Below are 19,700 nucleotides of genomic sequence, written 5' to 3'. Positions count from 1 at the left end.
AGCGGCCCCGAACGCATCCGTCCAGCCCTAATGCATTCTGAGTGGAGGCGGATCCGCTCAGAATGCATCAGTCTGGCAGCGTTCAGCCTCCGCTCCGCTCAGCAAGCGGACACCTGAATGCTGCTTGCAGCGTTCGGGTGTCCGCCTGGCCGTGCGGAGGCAAGCGGATCCGTCCAGACTTACAATGTAAGTCAATGGGGACGGATCTGTTTGAAGAGTGCCGGAGGTTGCTGACACCTATGTAAAAGCAATTGTGTGTGTGTATATATAATATATACTTACATACACGCGCGCGGCGTGTGTGTTTGTGCTTTAGGGTGCACACCCTAATGCAATACGCTGCACACGCCTATGATTATATCTTAAATAGATTTTTGTTCTCTAGATTCATCCACCTTCATCGTGGCTCTAATAGCCTTGAGCAGAGAATCCGTATCCTCAGGGGAAAATAAAGTTCTACCCGTGGTTTCTTCATCTGAGGAAGAGTTTGAATCTTCTAGGATTTCTCCTTGCTTATTCTCGTCTGAAGACTCAGAATCGGATACTATATTAGAGTGACCCTGCTTGCCTGAGGCTGAGGGAGGGAGGCACTTTTTAAACATTTGCATTGAATCGGAAACTTCAGATTTGACAATATCTTTGATACTCTGAAGTAGTGACAGGGATTCCTCCTCTACCACCTTGTTCACACAATGCTGACTTAACAACTTAGACCAGGAAGGAGCGAGTTCTTTCTTGCATACAGCACACGCTCTTCCTTTAGATTTTGTGGTAGCTTCCCTAGGGCCCTCTTTGATATTCTAAAATAAAATAAAAGAATAAGCCCCTATTAGACACTGAAGGAAGAAATAAAAGGTGGGCATTCGCCCCCTTACCTCCCCCAGGAATACCGGTCTGGCGTCATGACCCTCCTGGACATCAGCGCGCTGACTACCCTCTTCCTCTATGGTACCAGACAGGGACAGAGTTTTCCATAAGTGGATCCACAGAACACATCCAGGACTCAGAAGGATTGGCCCCAGACTTATAAGACTCCACTAGGAGCCACCTGCTGCCGCACCAGGTAACCCCTATAAATGTTGCACCTCAGATGCTCCTGCAGCCTGATCCTAGCTCTCCACATAGACGTCCTATCCATAGGACAGGAAACGGGAACTGGTGGTATAGGGGCAGAGCCCCTCCTTAAGAGCTCTCCACGAAAGTTCCTGTTTCCTGTCCTGGATGGAGGCGGTCTCTCAAGGGTTCTGTCATGGGCGTAAGGGAAAAACATACATACATAATCTACACCATGTACAAGGAATCTTAAAGGGGTGTTCCCATTATCAACATTTATCAGCTATGGTGGTGGTGGGGGTGCTTCCCCATGTTCCCTGTGTGAATGCAGCACGGGATGCATGAGCACCACCTCTCCATTCACACAGGAGAAGTGTGATCCTATGGGTAATGTTCTGCTGGTCCAGAAATTCTAATGGATCTTACTAAACATACCACCTACTGAATAGACCAAGTACACCCCCCCCCCCCCACCCCCTTCCTGTTCAATGTCATTAGGGAATATTACTGCCATTAGAGTCTGGGCAATAAACCAAATTAACTCAATTAGTTTGCCCTTTTAGTGCCCGATGATATTGATTTTTAAAAAATCTTCATATCGATCATTTTTAAAATTTATCCTGGAGTGTTGTGACTTTTCAGCAGATCCGGTGATGTACCGGGTCTCTGCTAGGGGGATGCTTCCGCCTGGCAGTGAGCCTGGTGACATCGCCAGCGCTAATAGGTGGGATTTAGGGCTGCTCTAGCCTGTAAAAAAGCTAGGGCAGAAGCCTCCGCCCAGCAGTGTAAGTTTGTAAACAAAAAAAGCCCTTGCCCTGCGCGATTCAGCACAAGGCAAGGGAGAGCATTGGTGGATGAAATGTATCGATGCTCATCTCATAGGGGCTGTCCGGGTGAAGAAGGGGATGTGCCCGGGTTCAGCTCTGAACCAGGACAACCCCTTTAACGTCTGGGTGCCAGATACTACAGGACACCATCAAATGCTCGTGGAGTCCATGCCTTGATGGGCTAGGGTTTCTTTGGTGGCACGGGGGGTACGTACACTATTTTAGGCAGGTTGTTTTAATACATTGGCTGACGTGGTGTATATCACATTTTAGGTATCAGCAGTCGTCTCCACTGACGTCAGTGAGGTGCGACAATTCATGTACCGACGTCTCGACGGAAGGTTAACCATGTTCTGCCCAGGAATATTTTGTATTTGAAGGCCCACTGTATCATATGGTTGAGCTGGGCATATAACGTCTCCAGTCACGTATCCACCGCAGGCCTGGGATGTGCTCTCAATCCCCGAGTAGCAGAATTTAAGGATGCGAAGCATAAAACGTGATAAAGCGCTTCCTCTTCCATAGTCAGCAGCTTCCTTTTATGAAGAATAAATCCCATGACGTCTGTGTGTCATTTCCTCAATAGAAAGCGTCTCAGTTTCCATCTGTATAATGGAGGCCCCACACTGCAGACAATAGTCATGGCTGGAGGAGATGCGTGGCTCCATACAACAGACGGACACACACCTGCTCTCTGGAGCCCCGATTCAAAAACCCCAGATGCTACTGCCTCGCAGGCATCAGCCAAAGTCTCCTAATAACTGTAAGCGTGGCTGTAATAGGTTGCGGTATTACTCACATATTGGAACCTTTGAACCGCACTCACCTACCTTGCCTGTATGACGCCCACAGTGCCTGCAACCTCCTGGAAACCGCTGACTAAGCCGTAAATCCGCGCCTCGTGCATCTGCTGTAAGTAATGTGTCTGGCCAATAAAAGTGACAGCATCGGGCAAGAATTCAGGGAATTTTACAGCAGCCAGATGAGGTCAATCCTTCATCTTTATGACAGGCAGAAACCGTGCCAGGAAGTCAGGTACATGGAGAATATGGCGGCACACACCCAGGCTCAGGCCCCAAGGCTATTGTGCACCTATGGCGCTGTCCAACACCACAATTATTACACGGTCAGCTTTTTTTCTTGCAAAACTGCGGTAAAATATCACAGTGTACGGTAATGGTGGTAAAAATGCAATATTCTGAATATTCCCTTAGGGAAGACATAGTCAAGCATCATAGGGTGAGGTTTCTTACAATCTTATCCACCTTGCTGGTACTGTAAGGGCTCATTCACACAAACGTGTGCTGCCCGTTTTCATATTGCGGACCGCATTTGCGGATCCGCAATACATGGGCACCGTTCCATGTGCATTCCGCATCATTGATGCGGACCCATTCACTTCAATAGGTCCGCAAATTCGGAGATGCGGAACGGAAGAACGGAATGGAACACTACAGAAGCACTACGGACTGCTTTCTGGGGTTGCGTTACGTGCTTCTGCACCGCAAAAGGATAGAACTTGCTCTATCTTTTTGCGGAACGGAAGAATCGCGGACCCATTCAACTGAATGGATCCACAATCCCCATGCGGCTTCCCCACGGACGGTGCCGGTGCATGTGAACGAGCCTTAACACACAGCGGATTTGCCGCACAGAAATCTACGACATGTGGAAGTACCCCAGCCCAGTCTAGTACTGCAGCTAAACCCTAATCACACAGGACATTGACAGACGTTGAGCAGTTTTGTCATTCAGGAAAATTCCTTTAAAGGGGTTTCCCAAGTGTTTAATCCTGAGTATAGGTCATCAGTATTTGATCGGTCCCTCGTCAATCAGCCGTTAGTGCTGTGATGGGCATCCTGACCTTCTCGCCACTCACGGGGCACAGTGCCATCCATCGTATAGTGGCTGTGCTTGGTATTGCAGCTCAGCCCCATTCAATTAAATGGGACCGAGCTGCACATAGGCCACAGCCTCTTCAAAAAGCTGATCAATGTACTGATGCCTGTCCTTAGGTCATCTCAGACAACCCCTTTAAAAGGAGCTCAGTTAATAAATTTGGGGAAAGGTTAAAAAAAAATAAAAAATTTTTTTTTTTAAAAGCTGACTTTGAACCGAAAAGACCGCAGAACAGCTGGTCCTGGAAAGTCAGGGCCTGTAGGAGATTCTCATCCATACAGAATATACAGTACGCTGTATTATGGACATGCATCACCTACAAACGGCATTCCTTACACATCTACGGTACATTCCTGACATACTTCCAGGTCTGTTTCGATGGTGTCAGTCAGTAATAAAAGCTTCCGTCTATCCCACAATATACATTTTTGCAGCAGTCACACTGAAGCCAGCTGTAGACATGTCATACAGGTTATCAGCCCCTGCTCCCCCATATACATCGACGCATGGTTTAGCCCAGTGTGAATATCATTTAAAAATAGGGAAGAGACTACTTAAATCGGGGAGGGTGCAGGATCGGACTGGATGGAAAAGGTCGGGCTTTCTGGCAACATAGAAGCGCTGACTATTCGGTACTGACAACAGAATAGGATTGGCAGAGAAACATACCGTCTATGGCCAGTTTGTGGGCTCATGCGTAAAACAGAGGCACATACGCAGACCCGTATCCGAGAGGCTATGTATTGTACCTGAAAGCAGTTGTCCAAGTTAACAAAAAATAAAAAAAATGGAGAAAGGCGGGCACGGTGTCCAAAAAAACAAAAGAAGTTATATCGGTTCACCCCCCCCCCCCCCCTCCAGTCCTATTGGCCGTGCTTGATTTACATGGCTGCAGTGGCGACGTGTCCGTGTACAGGCACCACTGCTGCAGCCAAGATGATGATGTCATGGCTACAGCGGCGGGTGTGAACCAATGAGTAAAACATATTATTTTTAACGCCATCCCTGCCTGTCACCAGTTTTGTTTTGTTTTTTCTTAACTCGGACAACCCCTTTGCAGGGGTATTACAGTTCTAACAGGTTATGCCCTGTCCACAGGATCATGAGAATGGGGGCTCCGTACCGCGGCTGCCACTCCATTCATTCTCTATAGGGGGCTATAGAGAGGTGAGCGCTGTGCTTGGCTATCTCTGGCAATGACTGGGACAGTACAGCCGATCCTTTCATTTCAGGGTATGGGGTCCCCGTTTTCGTGACTGGTGGGTTCCGGTGGTCAGACCCCCACTGATCTAATACTTACTCCACATCCTGTGTATAGGGGATAACATGCTATAAGTGGAATACTCCTTTAAGCCCCGTATCCATGTATATGATGGATCAGGAGGCAGAGCACGGCCTGTATAACCTCTGAATTACCGACCCGGACATCAAAGATCCAGAATACAGCCAAGTGCATGGAGCCGAAGACTGCGCTCACATAATGATTAACTCTCTAGTCATCACTAATGTGTTTTAAGACTGCACAATGATCAAAGTCGACACCCAGTGTACAGGAAGTAAAGCAATGTATTAAAGGGATTGTCCAGGAAAAGATATTTATGACTTATCCTCAGGATAGGTTATCAGTATTAGGTCTGTGTGGGTCCGACACCTGGGACCCCAGCCGATTAGCTCCTGTGAGCACTGCGGCCTTCTCACAGCTTAACAAACACAGCGCCGTACATGGTTTAGTGGCTGTGCTCGGTATTGCAGCTCATCCCCATTCACTTCTATGGGGCTGAGCTGCGCCTAGGTCATGTGACCGATGAACGTGATGTCACAGCCTAGGAAAAGCTGAGAGAGTGCCGGAGCGCTCACAGGTGCTGTCTTCTCAAACAGCTCATCGGTGGGGGTCCCGGGTGTCGGACCCCCCACTAATCCGATATTGATGACCTATCCAGAGGATAAGTAATCAGTAAAAAAAAAAAAAAAAAACTCAGAAAACCCGTTTTTGGCTACTTTCACACTAGCAGCAGGACGGATCCGACAGGCTGTTCACCCTGTTGGATACGTCCTGCCGCTATTTCGCCGTGCTGCAGCTCTGTCCCCATTGACTATAGGGGACGGAGCGGCGGTCCGGCGAAATAGCAGCAGGACAGATCCGACAGGGTGAACAGCCTGTGGGATCCGTCCTGCCGCTAGTGTGAAAGTACCCTAAGGCTACTTTCACACTAGCGTTTTTGCTTGATCCGGCAGGGTTTAGCAAAAACTCTTCGGTTACTGATAATACAACCGTCTGCATCCGTTATGAACGGATCCGATTGTGTTATCTGTAACATGAACTCCATTGAAAGTCAATGGGGGACAGATCAGTTTTTTATTGTGGCAGAAAAAACGGATCCATCCCCATTGACTTGCATTGTCTTGCTCCGCATCCCACGACGGAAAGCAAACTACAACATGTTGCTATCCAGTCTGGGAACGCAACTAAACTGAAATGCATTCCAATGACAATGAATGGGGACAAAACTGAAGCGTTTTTTCCCGGTATTAAGCCCCTATGACGGATCTCAATACTAGAAAACTAAAAAGCTAGTGTGAAAGTAGCCTAAGCTATAATGAGTTCAGGAGATCAGAGATAAAGTTTCACATGAGCTGTCAGCTGACGGTATTTTAACCCCATATATATATTTAAAAAAACTGCTTAATATATATTTTTTTTAAACAAAGACCAATTAAAAAATGATTTTAGCCTAAAATGAGTAAAATGCAATCATAAAAAATAAATAAAAAATTGCCCTAAAAGGTGTCCATAGCCTTTATGTAGCAATTCCCCAAGTTCCATGCCGCCAGCCCGCCTAGGCCCAAGTCTCCCAGTCCTGCCTCCTCACACTGCCAGTACTCAGGATATTATACCAAGGTGCCCGTTCTCCTAGTCTCCCCATCCCATAGTGTCAGTGTCCGGCTATGCCAGCTCTCCTAGTCCCCCCATCCCATAGTGTCAGGCTATGCCCGCTCTCCTAGTCCCCCCATCCCATAGTGTCCGGCTATGCCCGCTCTCCTAGTCTCACCATCCCATAGTGTCCGGCTTTGCCAGCTCTCCTAGTCCCCCCATCCCATAGTGTCAGTGTCCGGCTATGCCATCTCTCCTAGTCTCCCCATCCCATAGTGTCAGTGTCCGGCTATACCAGCTCTCCTAGTCCCCCCATCCCATAGTGTCCGGCTATACCATCTCTCCTAGTCTCCCCATCCCATAGTGTCCGGCTATACCATCTCTCCTAGTCCCCCCATCCCATAGTGTCCGGCTATGCCCGCTCTCCTAGTCTCCCCATCCCATAGTGTCAGGCTATGCCCGCTCTCCTAGTCCCCCCATCCCATAGTGTCCGGCTATGCCCGCTCTCCTAGTCTCACCATCCCATAGTGTCCGGCTTTGCCAGCTCTCCTAGTCCCCCCATCCCATAGTGTCAGTGTCCGGCTTTGCCAGCTCTCCTAGTCTCCCCATCCCATAGTGTCAGTGTCCGGCTATACCCGTTCTCCTAGTCTCCCCATCCCATAGTGTCAGTGTCCGGCTATACCAGCTCTCCTAGTCCCCCCATCCCATAGTGTCCGGCTATGCCATCTCTCCTAGTCTCCCCATCCCATAGTGTCCGGCTATGCCATCTCTCCTAGTCCCCCCATCCCATAGTGTCCGGCTATGCCATCTCTCCTAGTCCCCCCATCCCATAGTGTCCGGCTATGCCATCTCTCCTAGTCCCCCCATCCCATAGTGTCAGTGTCCGGCTATGCCAGCTCTCCTAGTCCCCCCCATCCCATAGTGTCCGGCTTTGCCAGCTCTCCTAGTCTCCCCATCCCATAGTGTCAGTGTCCGGCTATACCCGTTCTCCTAGTCTCCCCATCCCATAGTGTCAGTGTCCGGCTATACCAGCTCTCCTAGTCCCCCCATCCCATAGTGTCCGGCTATGCCATCTCTCCTAGTCCCCCCATCCCATAGTGTCCGGCTATGCCATCTCTCCTAGTCCCCCCATCCCATAGTGTCCGGCTATGCCATCTCTCCTAGTCCCCCCATCCCATAGTGTCAGTGTCCGGCTATGCCAGCTCTCCTAGTCCCCCCCATCCCATAGTGTCCGGCTATGCCATCTCTCCTAGTCCCCCCCATCCCATAGTGTCCGGCTATGCCATCTCTCCTAGTCCCCCCATCCCATAGTGTCCGGCTATGCCATCTCTCCTAGTCCCCCCATCCCATAGTGTCAGGCTATGCCAGCTCTCCTAGTCCCCCCCATCCCATAGTGTCCGGCTATGCCATCTCTCCTAGTCCCCCCATCCCATAGTGTCCGGCTATGCCATCTCTCCTAGTCCCCCCATCCCATAGTGTCCGGCTATGCCATCTCTCCTAGTCTCCCCATCCCATAGTGTCAGTGTCCGGCTATACCAGCTCTCCTAGTCCCCCCATCCCATAGTGTCCGGCTATGCCATCTCTCCTAGTCCCCCCCCATCCCATAGTGTCCGGCTATGCCATCTCTCCTAGTCCCCCCACCCATAGTGTCCGGCTATGCCATCTCTCCTAGTCCCCCCATCCCATAGTGTCAGTGTCCGGCTATGCCCGCTCTCCTAGTCCCCCCCATCCCATAGTGTCCGGCTATGCCATCTCTCCTAGTCCCCCCATCCCATAGTGTCCGGCTATGCCATCTCTCCTAGTCCCCCCACCCATAGTGTCCGGCTATGCCATCTCTCCTAGTCCCCCCATCCCATAGTGTCAGTGTCCGGCTATGCCATCTCTCCTAGTCTCCCCCATCCCATAGTGTCCGGCTATGCCATCTCTTCTAGTCCCCCCATCCCATAGTGTCCGGCTATGCCATCTCTCCTAGTCTCCCCATCCCATAGTGTCAGTGTCCGGCTATACCATCTCTCCTAGTCCCCCCATCCCATAGTGTCCGGCTATGCCATCTCTCCTAGTCCCCCCATCCCATAGTGTCCGGCTATGCCATCTCTCCTAGTCCCCCCATCCCATAGTGTCCGGCTATGCCATCTCTCCTAGTCCCCCCCATCCCATAGTGTCCGGCTATGCCATCTCTCCTAGTCCCCCCCATCCCATAGTGTCAGTGTCCGGCTATGCCATCTCTCCTAGTCCCCCCATTCCATAGTGTCCGGCTATGCCATCTCTCCTAGTCCCCCCATCCCATAGTGTCCGTCTATGCCATCTCTCCTAGTCCCCCCATCCCATAGTGTCCGGCTATGCCATCTCTCCTAGTCCCCCCATCCCATAGTGTCCGGCTATGCCAGCTCTCCTAGTCCCCCCATCCCATAGTGTCCGGCTATGCCAGCTCTCCTAGTCCCCCCATCCCATAGTGTCCGGCTATGCCATCTCTCCTAGTCCCCCCATCCCATAGTGTCCGGCTATGCCATCTCTTCTAGTCCCCCCATCCCATAGTGTCCGGCTATGCCATCTCTCCTAGTCTCCCCATCCCATAGTGTCAGTGTCCGGCTATACCATCTCTCCTAGTCCCCCCATCCCATAGTGTCCGGCTATGCCATCTCTCCTAGTCCCCCCATCCCATAGTGTCCGGCTTTGCCATCTCTCCTAGTCCCCCCATCCCATAGTGTCCGGCTATGCCATCTCTTCTAGTCCCCCCATCCCATAGTGTCCGGCTATGCCATCTCTCCTAGTCTCCCCATCCCATAGTGTCAGTGTCCGGCTATACCATCTCTCCTAGTCCCCCCATCCCATAGTGTCCGGCTATGCCATCTCTCCTAGTCCCCCCATCCCATAGTGTCCGGCTATGCCATCTCTCCTAGTCTCCCCATCCCATAGTGTCAGTGTCCGGCTATACCAGCTCTCCTAGTCCCCCCATCCCATAGTGTCCGGCTATGCCATCTCTCCTAGTCCCCCCATCCCATAGTGTCCGGCTATGCCATCTCTCCTAGTCCCCCCATCCCATAGTGTCCGGCTATGCCATCTCTCCTAGTCCCCCCATCCCATAGTGTCCGGCTATGCCATCTCTCCTAGTCCCCCCATCCCATAGTGTCCGGCTATGCCATCTCTCCTAGTCCCCCCATCCCATAGTGTCCGGCTATGCCATCTCTCCTAGTCCCCCCACCCATAGTGTCCGGCTATGCCATCTCTCCTAGTCCCCCCATCCCATAGTGTCAGTGTCCGGCTATGCCATCTCTCCTAGTCTCCCCCATCCCATAGTGTCCGGCTATGCCATCTCTTCTAGTCCCCCCATCCCATAGTGTCCGGCTATGCCATCTCTCCTAGTCTCCCCATCCCATAGTGTCAGTGTCCGGCTATACCATCTCTCCTAGTCCCCCCATCCCATAGTGTCCGGCTATGCCATCTCTCCTAGTCCCCCCATCCCATAGTGTCCGGCTATGCCATCTCTCCTAGTCCCCCCATCCCATAGTGTCCGGCTATGCCATCTCTCCTAGTCCCCCCATCCCATAGTGTCCGGCTATGCCATCTCTCCTAGTCCCCCCCATCCCATAGTGTCAGTGTCCGGCTATGCCATCTCTCCTAGTCCCCCCATTCCATAGTGTCCGGCTATGCCATCTCTCCTAGTCCCCCCATCCCATAGTGTCCGTCTATGCCATCTCTCCTAGTCCCCCCATCCCATAGTGTCCGGCTATGCCATCTCTCCTAGTCCCCCCATCCCATAGTGTCCGGCTATGCCAGCTCTCCTAGTCCCCCCATCCCATAGTGTCCGGCTATGCCAGCTCTCCTAGTCCCCCCATCCCATAGTGTCCGGCTATGCCATCTCTCCTAGTCCCCCCATCCCATAGTGTCCGGCTATGCCATCTCTTCTAGTCCCCCCATCCCATAGTGTCCGGCTATGCCATCTCTCCTAGTCTCCCCATCCCATAGTGTCAGTGTCCGGCTATACCATCTCTCCTAGTCCCCCCATCCCATAGTGTCCGGCTATGCCATCTCTCCTAGTCCCCCCATCCCATAGTGTCCGGCTTTGCCATCTCTCCTAGTCCCCCCATCCCATAGTGTCCGGCTATGCCATCTCTTCTAGTCCCCCCATCCCATAGTGTCCGGCTATGCCATCTCTCCTAGTCTCCCCATCCCATAGTGTCAGTGTCCGGCTATACCATCTCTCCTAGTCCCCCCATCCCATAGTGTCCGGCTATGCCATCTCTCCTAGTCCCCCCATCCCATAGTGTCCGGCTATGCCATCTCTCCTAGTCTCCCCATCCCATAGTGTCAGTGTCCGGCTATACCAGCTCTCCTAGTCCCCCCATCCCATAGTGTCCGGCTATGCCATCTCTCCTAGTCCCCCCATCCCATAGTGTCCGGCTATGCCATCTCTCCTAGTCCCCCCATCCCATAGTGTCCGGCTATGCCATCTCTCCTAGTCCCCCCATCCCATAGTGTCCGGCTATGCCATCTCTCCTAGTCCCCCCATCCCATAGTGTCCGGCTATGCCATCTCTCCTAGTCCCCCCATCCCATAGTGTCCGGCTATGCCCGCTCTCCAGGTACCAGTACAGACCTCTCCAGCCTCTCCCACCCCGGTCCCTCCTGCCTCCACAGCTTCTCCCAGCAGCAGTCCTCCAAGTCCGGGTCCCATGATCAGCTGTGCCCGCTCCCTCCTACCCCGGAACTATTCACACCCGATAATAACCCTCCAGCCCCTTCCCCGCAGTCCCCTCACCAGATGTCGGTCTCCTCTTCGTCTCCAGCTCCCGGGGATGACAGTGGTGGGGAGGGAGAGGACAGCGGAGACAATTCCCCGGGCTCAGCCATGTTTCAGTGTTGACGTTCCACGTCACTCAGCCGTAAAGCAGCGAAAAGCACCCAGCTGGGGCCGTGAAGTCCTGATGTGAGCTGATATTACATGGAATACGACACAGGCTGACAGGACAGCAGCCGTATGTAGTCGTGAACGCGCGCAACATGCACTGTACGGGTTCTCAGAGGGGTCATGGGGCTCATGAATGACAATTACCGGTTTGCTTTTAGGATTGGACTGTAAGGCAACGTTTTAATCATTAACGTGTGACATATACATAAAGTTTAAAAGGACATCTATCAGCAGATTTGTACCTATGACACTGGCTGACCTGTTACATGTGCACTTGGCAACTGAAGACATCTGTGTTGGTCCCATGTTCATATGTGTCCACATTGCTGAGAAAAATTATGTTTAAATATATGCAAATGAGCCTCTAGGAGCAACAGGGGCGTTGTCATTACACCTAGAGGCTCTGGTGTCTCGCCAAATGCCCGCCCTCTGCACTTTGATTGACGGGGCCAGGCAGTGAAAATGTCAACACACCTGGACCTGTCAATTAAAGTGGAGGACAGTAGAGCCTTTAGGAGTAATGGTAACACCCCTGTTGCTCCTAGAGGTTCATTTGCATATATTAACCACCTCAGCCCCCAGTGCTTAAACACCCTTAATGACCAGGCCACTTTTTACACTTCTGACCTACACTACTTTCACCGTTTATTGCTCGGTCATGCAACTTACCACCCAAATGAATTTTACCTCCTTTTCTTCTCACTAATAGAGCTTTCATTTGGTGGTATTTCATTGCTGCTGACATTTTTAACTTTTTTTGTTATTAATCGAAATTTAACGATTTTTTTGCAAAAAAATGACATTTTTCACTTTCAGTTGTAAAATTTTGCAAAAAAAACGACATCCATATATAAATTTTTCTCACAATTTATTGTTCTACATGTCTTTGATTAAAAAAAAATGTTTGGGTAAAAAAAAAATGGTTTGGGTAAAAGTTATAGCGTTTACAAACTATGGTACAAAACTGTGAATTTCCGCTTTTTGAAGCAGCTCTGACTTTCTGAGCACCTGTCATGTTTCCTGAGGTTCTACAATGCCCAGACAGTACAAACACTCCACAAATGACCCCATTTCGGAAAGTAGACACCCTAAGGTATTCGCTGATGGGCATAGTGAGTTCATAGAACTTTTTATTTTTTGTCACAAGTTAGTGGAAAATGATGATTTTTTTTTTCTTACAAAGTCTCATATTCCACTAACTTGTGACAAAAAAGAAAAACTTCTATGAACTCGCCATGCCCCTCACGGAATACCTTGGGGTGTCTTCTTTCCAAAATGGGGTCACTTGTGGGGTAGTTATACTGCCCTGGGATTCTAGGGGCCCAAATGTGTGGTAAGTAGTTTGAAATCAAAATCTGTAAAAATTGGCCGGTGAAATCCGAAAGGTGCTCTTTGGAATGTGGGCCCCTTTGCCCACCTAGGCTGCAAAAAAGTGTCACACATGTGGTATCTCCGTACTCAGGAGAAGTTGGGCAATGTGTTTTGGGGTGTCATTTTACATATACCCATGCTGGGTAAGATAAATATCTTGGTCAAATGCCAACTTTGTATAAAAAAAATGGGAAAAGTTGTCTTTTGCCAAGATATTTCTCTCACCCAGCATGGGTATATGTAAAATGACACCCCAATACACATTGCCCAACTTCTACTGAGTACGGAGATACCACATGTGTGACACTGTTTTGCAGCCTAGGTGGGCAAAGGGGCCCACATTCCAAAGAGCACCTTTCGGATTTCACCGGCCATTTTTTACTGATTTTTATTTCAAACTACTTACCACACATTAGGGCCCCTAGAATCCCAGGGCAGTATAACTACCCCACAAGTGACCCCATTTTGGAAAGAAGACACCCCAAGGTATTCGCTGATGGGCATAGTGAGTTCATGGAAGTTTTTATTTTTTGTCACAAGTTAGTGGAATATGAGACTTTGTAAGAAAAAAAATCATCATTTTCCGCTAACTTGTGACAAAAAATAAAAAATTCTAGGAACTCGCCCTGCCCCTCACGGAATACCTTGGGGTGTCTTCTTTCCAAAATGGGGTCACTTGTGGGGTAGTTATACTGCCCTGGCATTCTAGGGGCCCTAATGTGTGGTAAGTAGGTAAATGACCTGTGAAATCCGAAAGGTGCTCTTTGGAATGTGGGCCCCTTTGCCCACCTAGGCTGCAAAAAAGTGTCACACATGTGGTATCGCCGTATTCAGGAGAAGTTGGGCAATGTGTTTTGGGGTGTCATTTACATATACTCATGCTGGGTGAGAGAAATATCTCGGCAAAAGACAACTTTTCCCATTTTTTATACAAAGTTGGCATTTGACCAAGATATTTATCTCACCCAGCATGGGTATATGTAAAATGACACCCCAAAACACATTGCCCAACTTCTCCTGAGTACGGCGATACCACATGTGTGACACTTTTCTGCAGCCTAGATGCGCAAAGGGGCCCACATTCCTTTTATGAGGGCATTTTTAGACATTTGGATCCCAGACTTCTCACGCTTTAGGGGCCCTAAAAAGCCAGGGCAGTATAAATACCCCACATGTGACCCCATTTTGGAAAGAAGACACCCCAAGGTATTCAATGAGGGGCATGGCGAGTTCATAGAAATTTTTTTTTTTTGGCACAAGTTAGCGGAAATTGATTTTTTAATTTTTTTTTCTCACAAAGTCTCCCTTTCCGCTAACTTGGGACAAAAATTTCAATCTTTCATGGACTCAATATGCCCCTCAGCGAATACCTTGGGGTGTCTTCTTTCCGAAATGGGGTCACATGTGGGGTATTTATACTGCCCTGGCATTCTAGGGGCCCTAAAGCGTGAGAAGAAGTCTGGAATATAAATGTCTAAAAAAATTTACGCATTTGGATTCCGTGAGAGGTATGGTGAGTTCATGTGAGATTTTATTTTTTGACACAAGTTAGTGGAATATGAGACTTTGTAAGAAAAAAAAAAATAATTTCCGCTAACTTGGGCCAAAAAAATGTCTGAATGGAGCCTTACAGGGGGGTGATCAATGACAGGGGGGTGATCAATGACAGGGGGGTGATCAGGGAGTCTATATGGGGTGATCACCCCCCTGTCATTGATCACCCCCCTATAAGGCTCCATTCAGATGTCCGTATGTGTTTTGCGGATCCGATCAATGTGTCCGTGGATCCGTAAAAAACATACGGACATCTGAATGCAGCCTTACAGGGGGGTGATCAATGACAGGGGGGTGATCAATGACAGGGGGGTGATCAATGACAGGGGGGTGATCAGGGAGTCTATATGGGGTGATCACCCCCCTGTCATTGATCACCCCCCTATAAGGCTCCATTCAGATGTCCGTATGGGTTTTGTGGATCCGATCCATGTATCCGTGGATCCGTAAAAAAAATACGGACATCTGAATGCAGCCTTACAGGGGGGTGATCAATGACAGGGGGGTAATCAGGGAGTCTATATGGGGTGATCACCCCCCTGTAAGGCTCCATTCAGACGTCTGTATGTGTTTTGTGGATCCGTAAAAAACATACGGACATCTGAATGCAGCCTTACAGGGGGGTGATCAATGACAGGGGGGTGATCAGGGAGTCTATATGGGGTGATCACCCCCCTGTCATTGATCACCCCCCTGTAAGGCTCCATTCAGACGTCCGTATGTGTTTTGCGGATCCGATCCATGTATCAGTGGATCCGTAAAAATCATACGGACGTCTGAATGGAGCCTTACAGGGGGGTGATCAATGACAGGGGGGTGATCAATGACAGGGGGGTGATCAGGGAGTCTATATGGGGTGATCAGGGGTGAATAAGGGGTTAATAAGTGACAGGGGGGGTGTAGTGTGGTGGTGTTTGGTGCTACATATTGCTGAGCTACCTGTGTCCTCTGGTGGTCGATCCAAACAAAAGGGACCACCAGAGGACCAGGTAGCAGGTATATTAGACGCTGTTATCAAAACAGCGTCTAATATACCTGTTAGGGGTTAAAAAAATCACATCTCCAGCCTGCCAGCGAACGATCGCCGCTGGCAGGCTGGAGATCCACTCGCTTACCTTCCGATCCTGTGAACGTGCGCGCCTGTGTGCGCGCGTTCACAGGAAATCTCGCGTCTCGCGAGAGGACGCGTATATGCATGACTCTGCGCAGGGCTGCCGCCTCCAGAACGCGATCCTGCGTTAGGCGGTCCGGAGGCGGTTAAAACATCATATTTCTCAGTAATGCGGGCACATAAGAACATGGGACCAACACAGATGTGTTCAGCTGCCAAGTGCACATTTAACAGGTCAGATAGTTTCATAGGGACAAATCTGCTGACGATGAGATTTATCAAAACTAGTGTAAAGTAGAACAGGCTCAGTTGCCCAGAGCAACGAATCAGATTCCACCTTTCATTTTCCAATAGAGCTCTGAAAATTGAAAGGTGGAATCTGATTGGTTGCTACGGGCAAGTAAGCCAGTTTTCCTTTACACCAGTTTTAATAAATCTCCCCCATAGCCTTAAATCCAAGGGGGAAGCGGTAGGATTACCCATGAAAACAGATTTCAGTCACCAAATTGCATGTTAGGAATCATTAACACCAGGTGGTAAGAGTGAAGACGAAAATGCCTATGGGTGAAAAAAAAACTTACACATAAAAAGATAACATTAACAAAGTATAACTCATTCGCACATACCTCATATATACTAGGCAGACGTTGGTTTCTTATATCTTTTGTAATTTTTGTTTTTCTTCATTGAAATTTGAGTAGAACTTTTTGCTAGTAAAAATTAAAGGGGTTGTCTGTCTCATCTTGGACATTGGTAGGATACACCCCCAACATCTAATAGAATGAAGCTTGCAAAGCGACGGAGGGTGCAACGCACATGCACAGTGCCTTCCATTCATTTCTATGGGAGAGCCACGTGGACAGGGTAGACTTTGGTAATGTGGGGCTGTGGTAATGAAGACTGCTGCTCATTACCCCCAATCTGTGTCTCTGTACTTCATGTCTTCTCATGAACTCCATTTCTACAGCGATTCAGCTGAAGATCATATTAACCTGTATTAATCATAATTCCTGACGAGCAGAGCAGAGAGGAGGATGAGGCAGCTCTTTACCTCAGTGTGGTGAAGAAACTTTTCCTCCCCTGTGATTAGGACAGGTTTTATGTGTAGTAATAGGACAGCTGCCATTTTATTTCCCCTGATGACTGCACCGCACCCTAGACAAAACGAGCCATTATAATGATAGAGATGTGAATATCATTCTGTTTCAAGGACTACGTAACCAGGTGATTTCTATGTAGCTGCTTGAAACTGCCTCTTCCATATCACAAGTGCCTCCCCTCCCCCTTCGCTTCAAGCTGCCTGTTTATTCAACACTGCAGAAAGAAAGGAGGGGGAACGAAGCTGCAGAGGCCCCTCTCTTCTCCACTAGTGATGAGCGGCAGGAGTCATATTCGAATTCGCGATATTCAAAAAATCGTCAAGGTAATGATCGCATAATATGCGAATATTACGCGATCAATACAGGCGTGGGTCAAAAACAAATCTATAGTACTAAATTGAATATAGTGCTATATATTAGTTTTTTAGAATATTCTTCATTTTTTTTCCATCTGAAGTCATGATTCCTCCCTGCTAAGGTTGACAAGCAACTTAAGCAGGGAGGAATCATAACTTCAGATGGAAAAAAATGACGAATATTCGAAAAAAATGAATATATAGCACTATATTCGAAATATCCGCGAATTCTCGAAGTTGCAATATTCGCGATAAATATTCGTAATTCGAATATTTTCGCTCAACACTATTCTCCACACAGATGTGTCAAGATTGATGTATGGACTCTAGAAGAATGCTTAAGCCAATTAGTTAGATGATATATATATCCAGTGCCTATAAAAGCTCCTCCTTGAGGTGTCACATATGACTTATGCAGTATTGATAGTGAGAAGCCATTACAATATGGCGCTGGCACACAGATGTTTACGTTAGTTCACATACCAAAGTATGTAAGATAGTGCACAATGCGCAGATGCCAAGTGTTATCTCTTTTCTTCTTACCTTTTTAGCCAATGAAACAATGCCTGGGCTTCAGTGGAGGAACGCCATCCCTGAACATATATCAACTGCTTAAACTTACTGTAATAAAAAAAAGAAAGAGAGATTGTCTTTGACCCACCTGTGTCAGTGTCTGTCTCTACCACGCGTGGATATTGACCCCTTGGGGTACCTTGATTTGGAGCACCAGAGTGTATCTTAAATGCTTTAATTGAAAGCAGCTTCAACAATAACTAATGGTAGGTATTTGGGAATATATTTATAGTAAAGTAATATTTAAGTATTTTCAGTCATTTTATTTTATTTATTCCCGAAGAACCCCTTTAAGTTGCATTGAGCTGTCCTGAAGTAAAAACAGTTGAATGCGGCATGAAAACAGAAATGACTGGCACACAAATGTGCATCAAAGTTGGCACAAAGTTGAATTCGGGCCACTGCTACCATACAAAGGGTCGTGCCCTGTATCGTATGCAGTTGGGGTCAGCCTGGCCATAACAGGTTCTTGGCACAAGAACTGGCATCAAAATAGGCAGATGGACACTTTTCACTGATTTGAATAAGTAACTGGTGTTTTAAAGGGTTAAATTAATTGAGGCCACTGATCTCACTCTGAACTCAACTGCATATGATGCGGGGTATTGCCCTCTGTATGTTGGCAGTGTGAGATCAGTGGCCCCAGGTCATTTAACCCTTTAAAAACACCAATTAGTCATTCAAATGAGCGAAAAGTGTCCGACTGCCCACTCTGATGCCAGTTCTTGTGTATATTCATAGTGAAAGATCAGTGGCTCGAATTAATTTAACCCTTTAACTCACACTGTTTTGTGCCAACTTTGATGCCCATTTGTGTGCCAGTCTTTTCTGTTTTCACGACGCTTTTAACTGATTTTACTTCAGGACAGCTCACTGCAACTTACTTTTTTACTCGTGAAAGTGGTGTTCAAGTCATTAAAGGGGTTATCCAATGTCATAAACAGCCCCCCATGTGCCGGACCCCTCACATAGATCATACTTACCTCGCTCCCTGCGCCACTCCTGGTCCCCGTGCCGCCGCTTCTGCCTGTGCACAGATGAAAACATCCGATGTTGGGGGGGAGCAACCAATGGCAGGCGGGAATGGGGATGAGCTTCTCTAGAATTGCAGGTGACGCTAGGGAGGCTCGTCCCCGTTCCCACCTTCCATTGGCTGCTCCCCCCCCCCGACACCGGATGTTTTCATCTGTGCACAGGGAGAAGCAGCGGTGCGGGGACCAGGAGCGGTGTGGGGGGCGGGGTAAGTATATTCCGTGTGAGGGGCCCGGCTTATGGGGGGGGGCATCTGTTTATGATATTGGATAACCCATTTAAGAAAAATGGAAAATACAAATGATGTGAATAAGAAACTGACAAATAAGAAACCAATTTCAGCCTTGTGTTATATATTATGGCTTCTTCAAGTTTGCAACAGTTATTCTATACATACAGATGTAGTAGGGTTAACACACAAACTCTTAACTCAAATTTCTTAACTCATCGCGTTATCTTGAAGCGTTAATTTTTAACGTAAATTTGTTTTCCCTTAGTCCTAACAGCAGCACAAGTGAGGAGTTCTCCCCTGTGAAACTAGTAGGACAGGTGGAATTTTTGATGAGAATAAATTTCCTACCAAGTAATAATTAAATAATTAGTAAAACCCACCCCTATAAAGGGCAGACTGCCCATAATTCAGTGCTTTTATAGCAAGTAGAAACAAACAAGGGTGGGAAATTTGTGTGCTGCTGTTAGGACTAAGGGAAAACAAATTTACGTTAAAAATAAACGCTTCCCTTACGTCCTAACCAGCAGCACAAGTGGGGACCTAGCAAGTAACCCAACAAATTAGGAGGGCCTTTCCCAGGTATAATCTTATTTATTTTTATTTTTTTATGAGAGGGCGGCAGACAGAATGGTACGTCCGAATGTTACCCCCTCCGAACGCCTAGAGTCTAGGCGATAGTGTCTAATGAAAGTGCTGTGGGAGCTCCAGGAAGCTGCAGCACAAATCTGTTCAAGTGGAACGAGATTTCTTTCCGCAAAAGAAGTAGATATTGCCCTCGTGGAGTGGGCGGTGACAAAGGATGCAGGAGCCAA

At 48.4% G+C, this 19,700-nt stretch overlaps 1 protein-coding gene across 2 annotated transcripts in view; it reads right to left on the bottom strand.

Moving 5' to 3' along the window:
- Window positions 1-11,576, bottom strand: part of TBC1D23 (TBC1 domain family member 23) — a 76,671-nt gene extending 65,095 nt beyond the window's left edge. Inside the window, exon 1 of one of the 2 annotated variants that reach the window (XM_040423299.1) lies at window positions 11,410-11,576. In XM_040423299.1, the coding sequence (XP_040279233.1) occupies window positions 11,410-11,501 (92 nt within the window). In that variant the 5' untranslated portion in view covers window positions 11,502-11,576. The remainder of the gene's footprint in view (window positions 1-11,409) is intronic. The other variant, XM_040423298.1, reaches the window with a different exon arrangement.
- Window positions 11,577-19,700: the final 8,124 nt, after the last annotated feature.

This window comes from Bufo bufo, chromosome 3, assembly GCF_905171765.1.
Source record: "Bufo bufo chromosome 3, aBufBuf1.1, whole genome shotgun sequence".
Taxonomy (NCBI): domain Eukaryota; kingdom Metazoa; phylum Chordata; class Amphibia; order Anura; family Bufonidae; genus Bufo; species Bufo bufo.
Note: the sequence above shows the minus strand (reverse complement) of the source record. Positions and strands in the feature narration are given on the sequence as shown.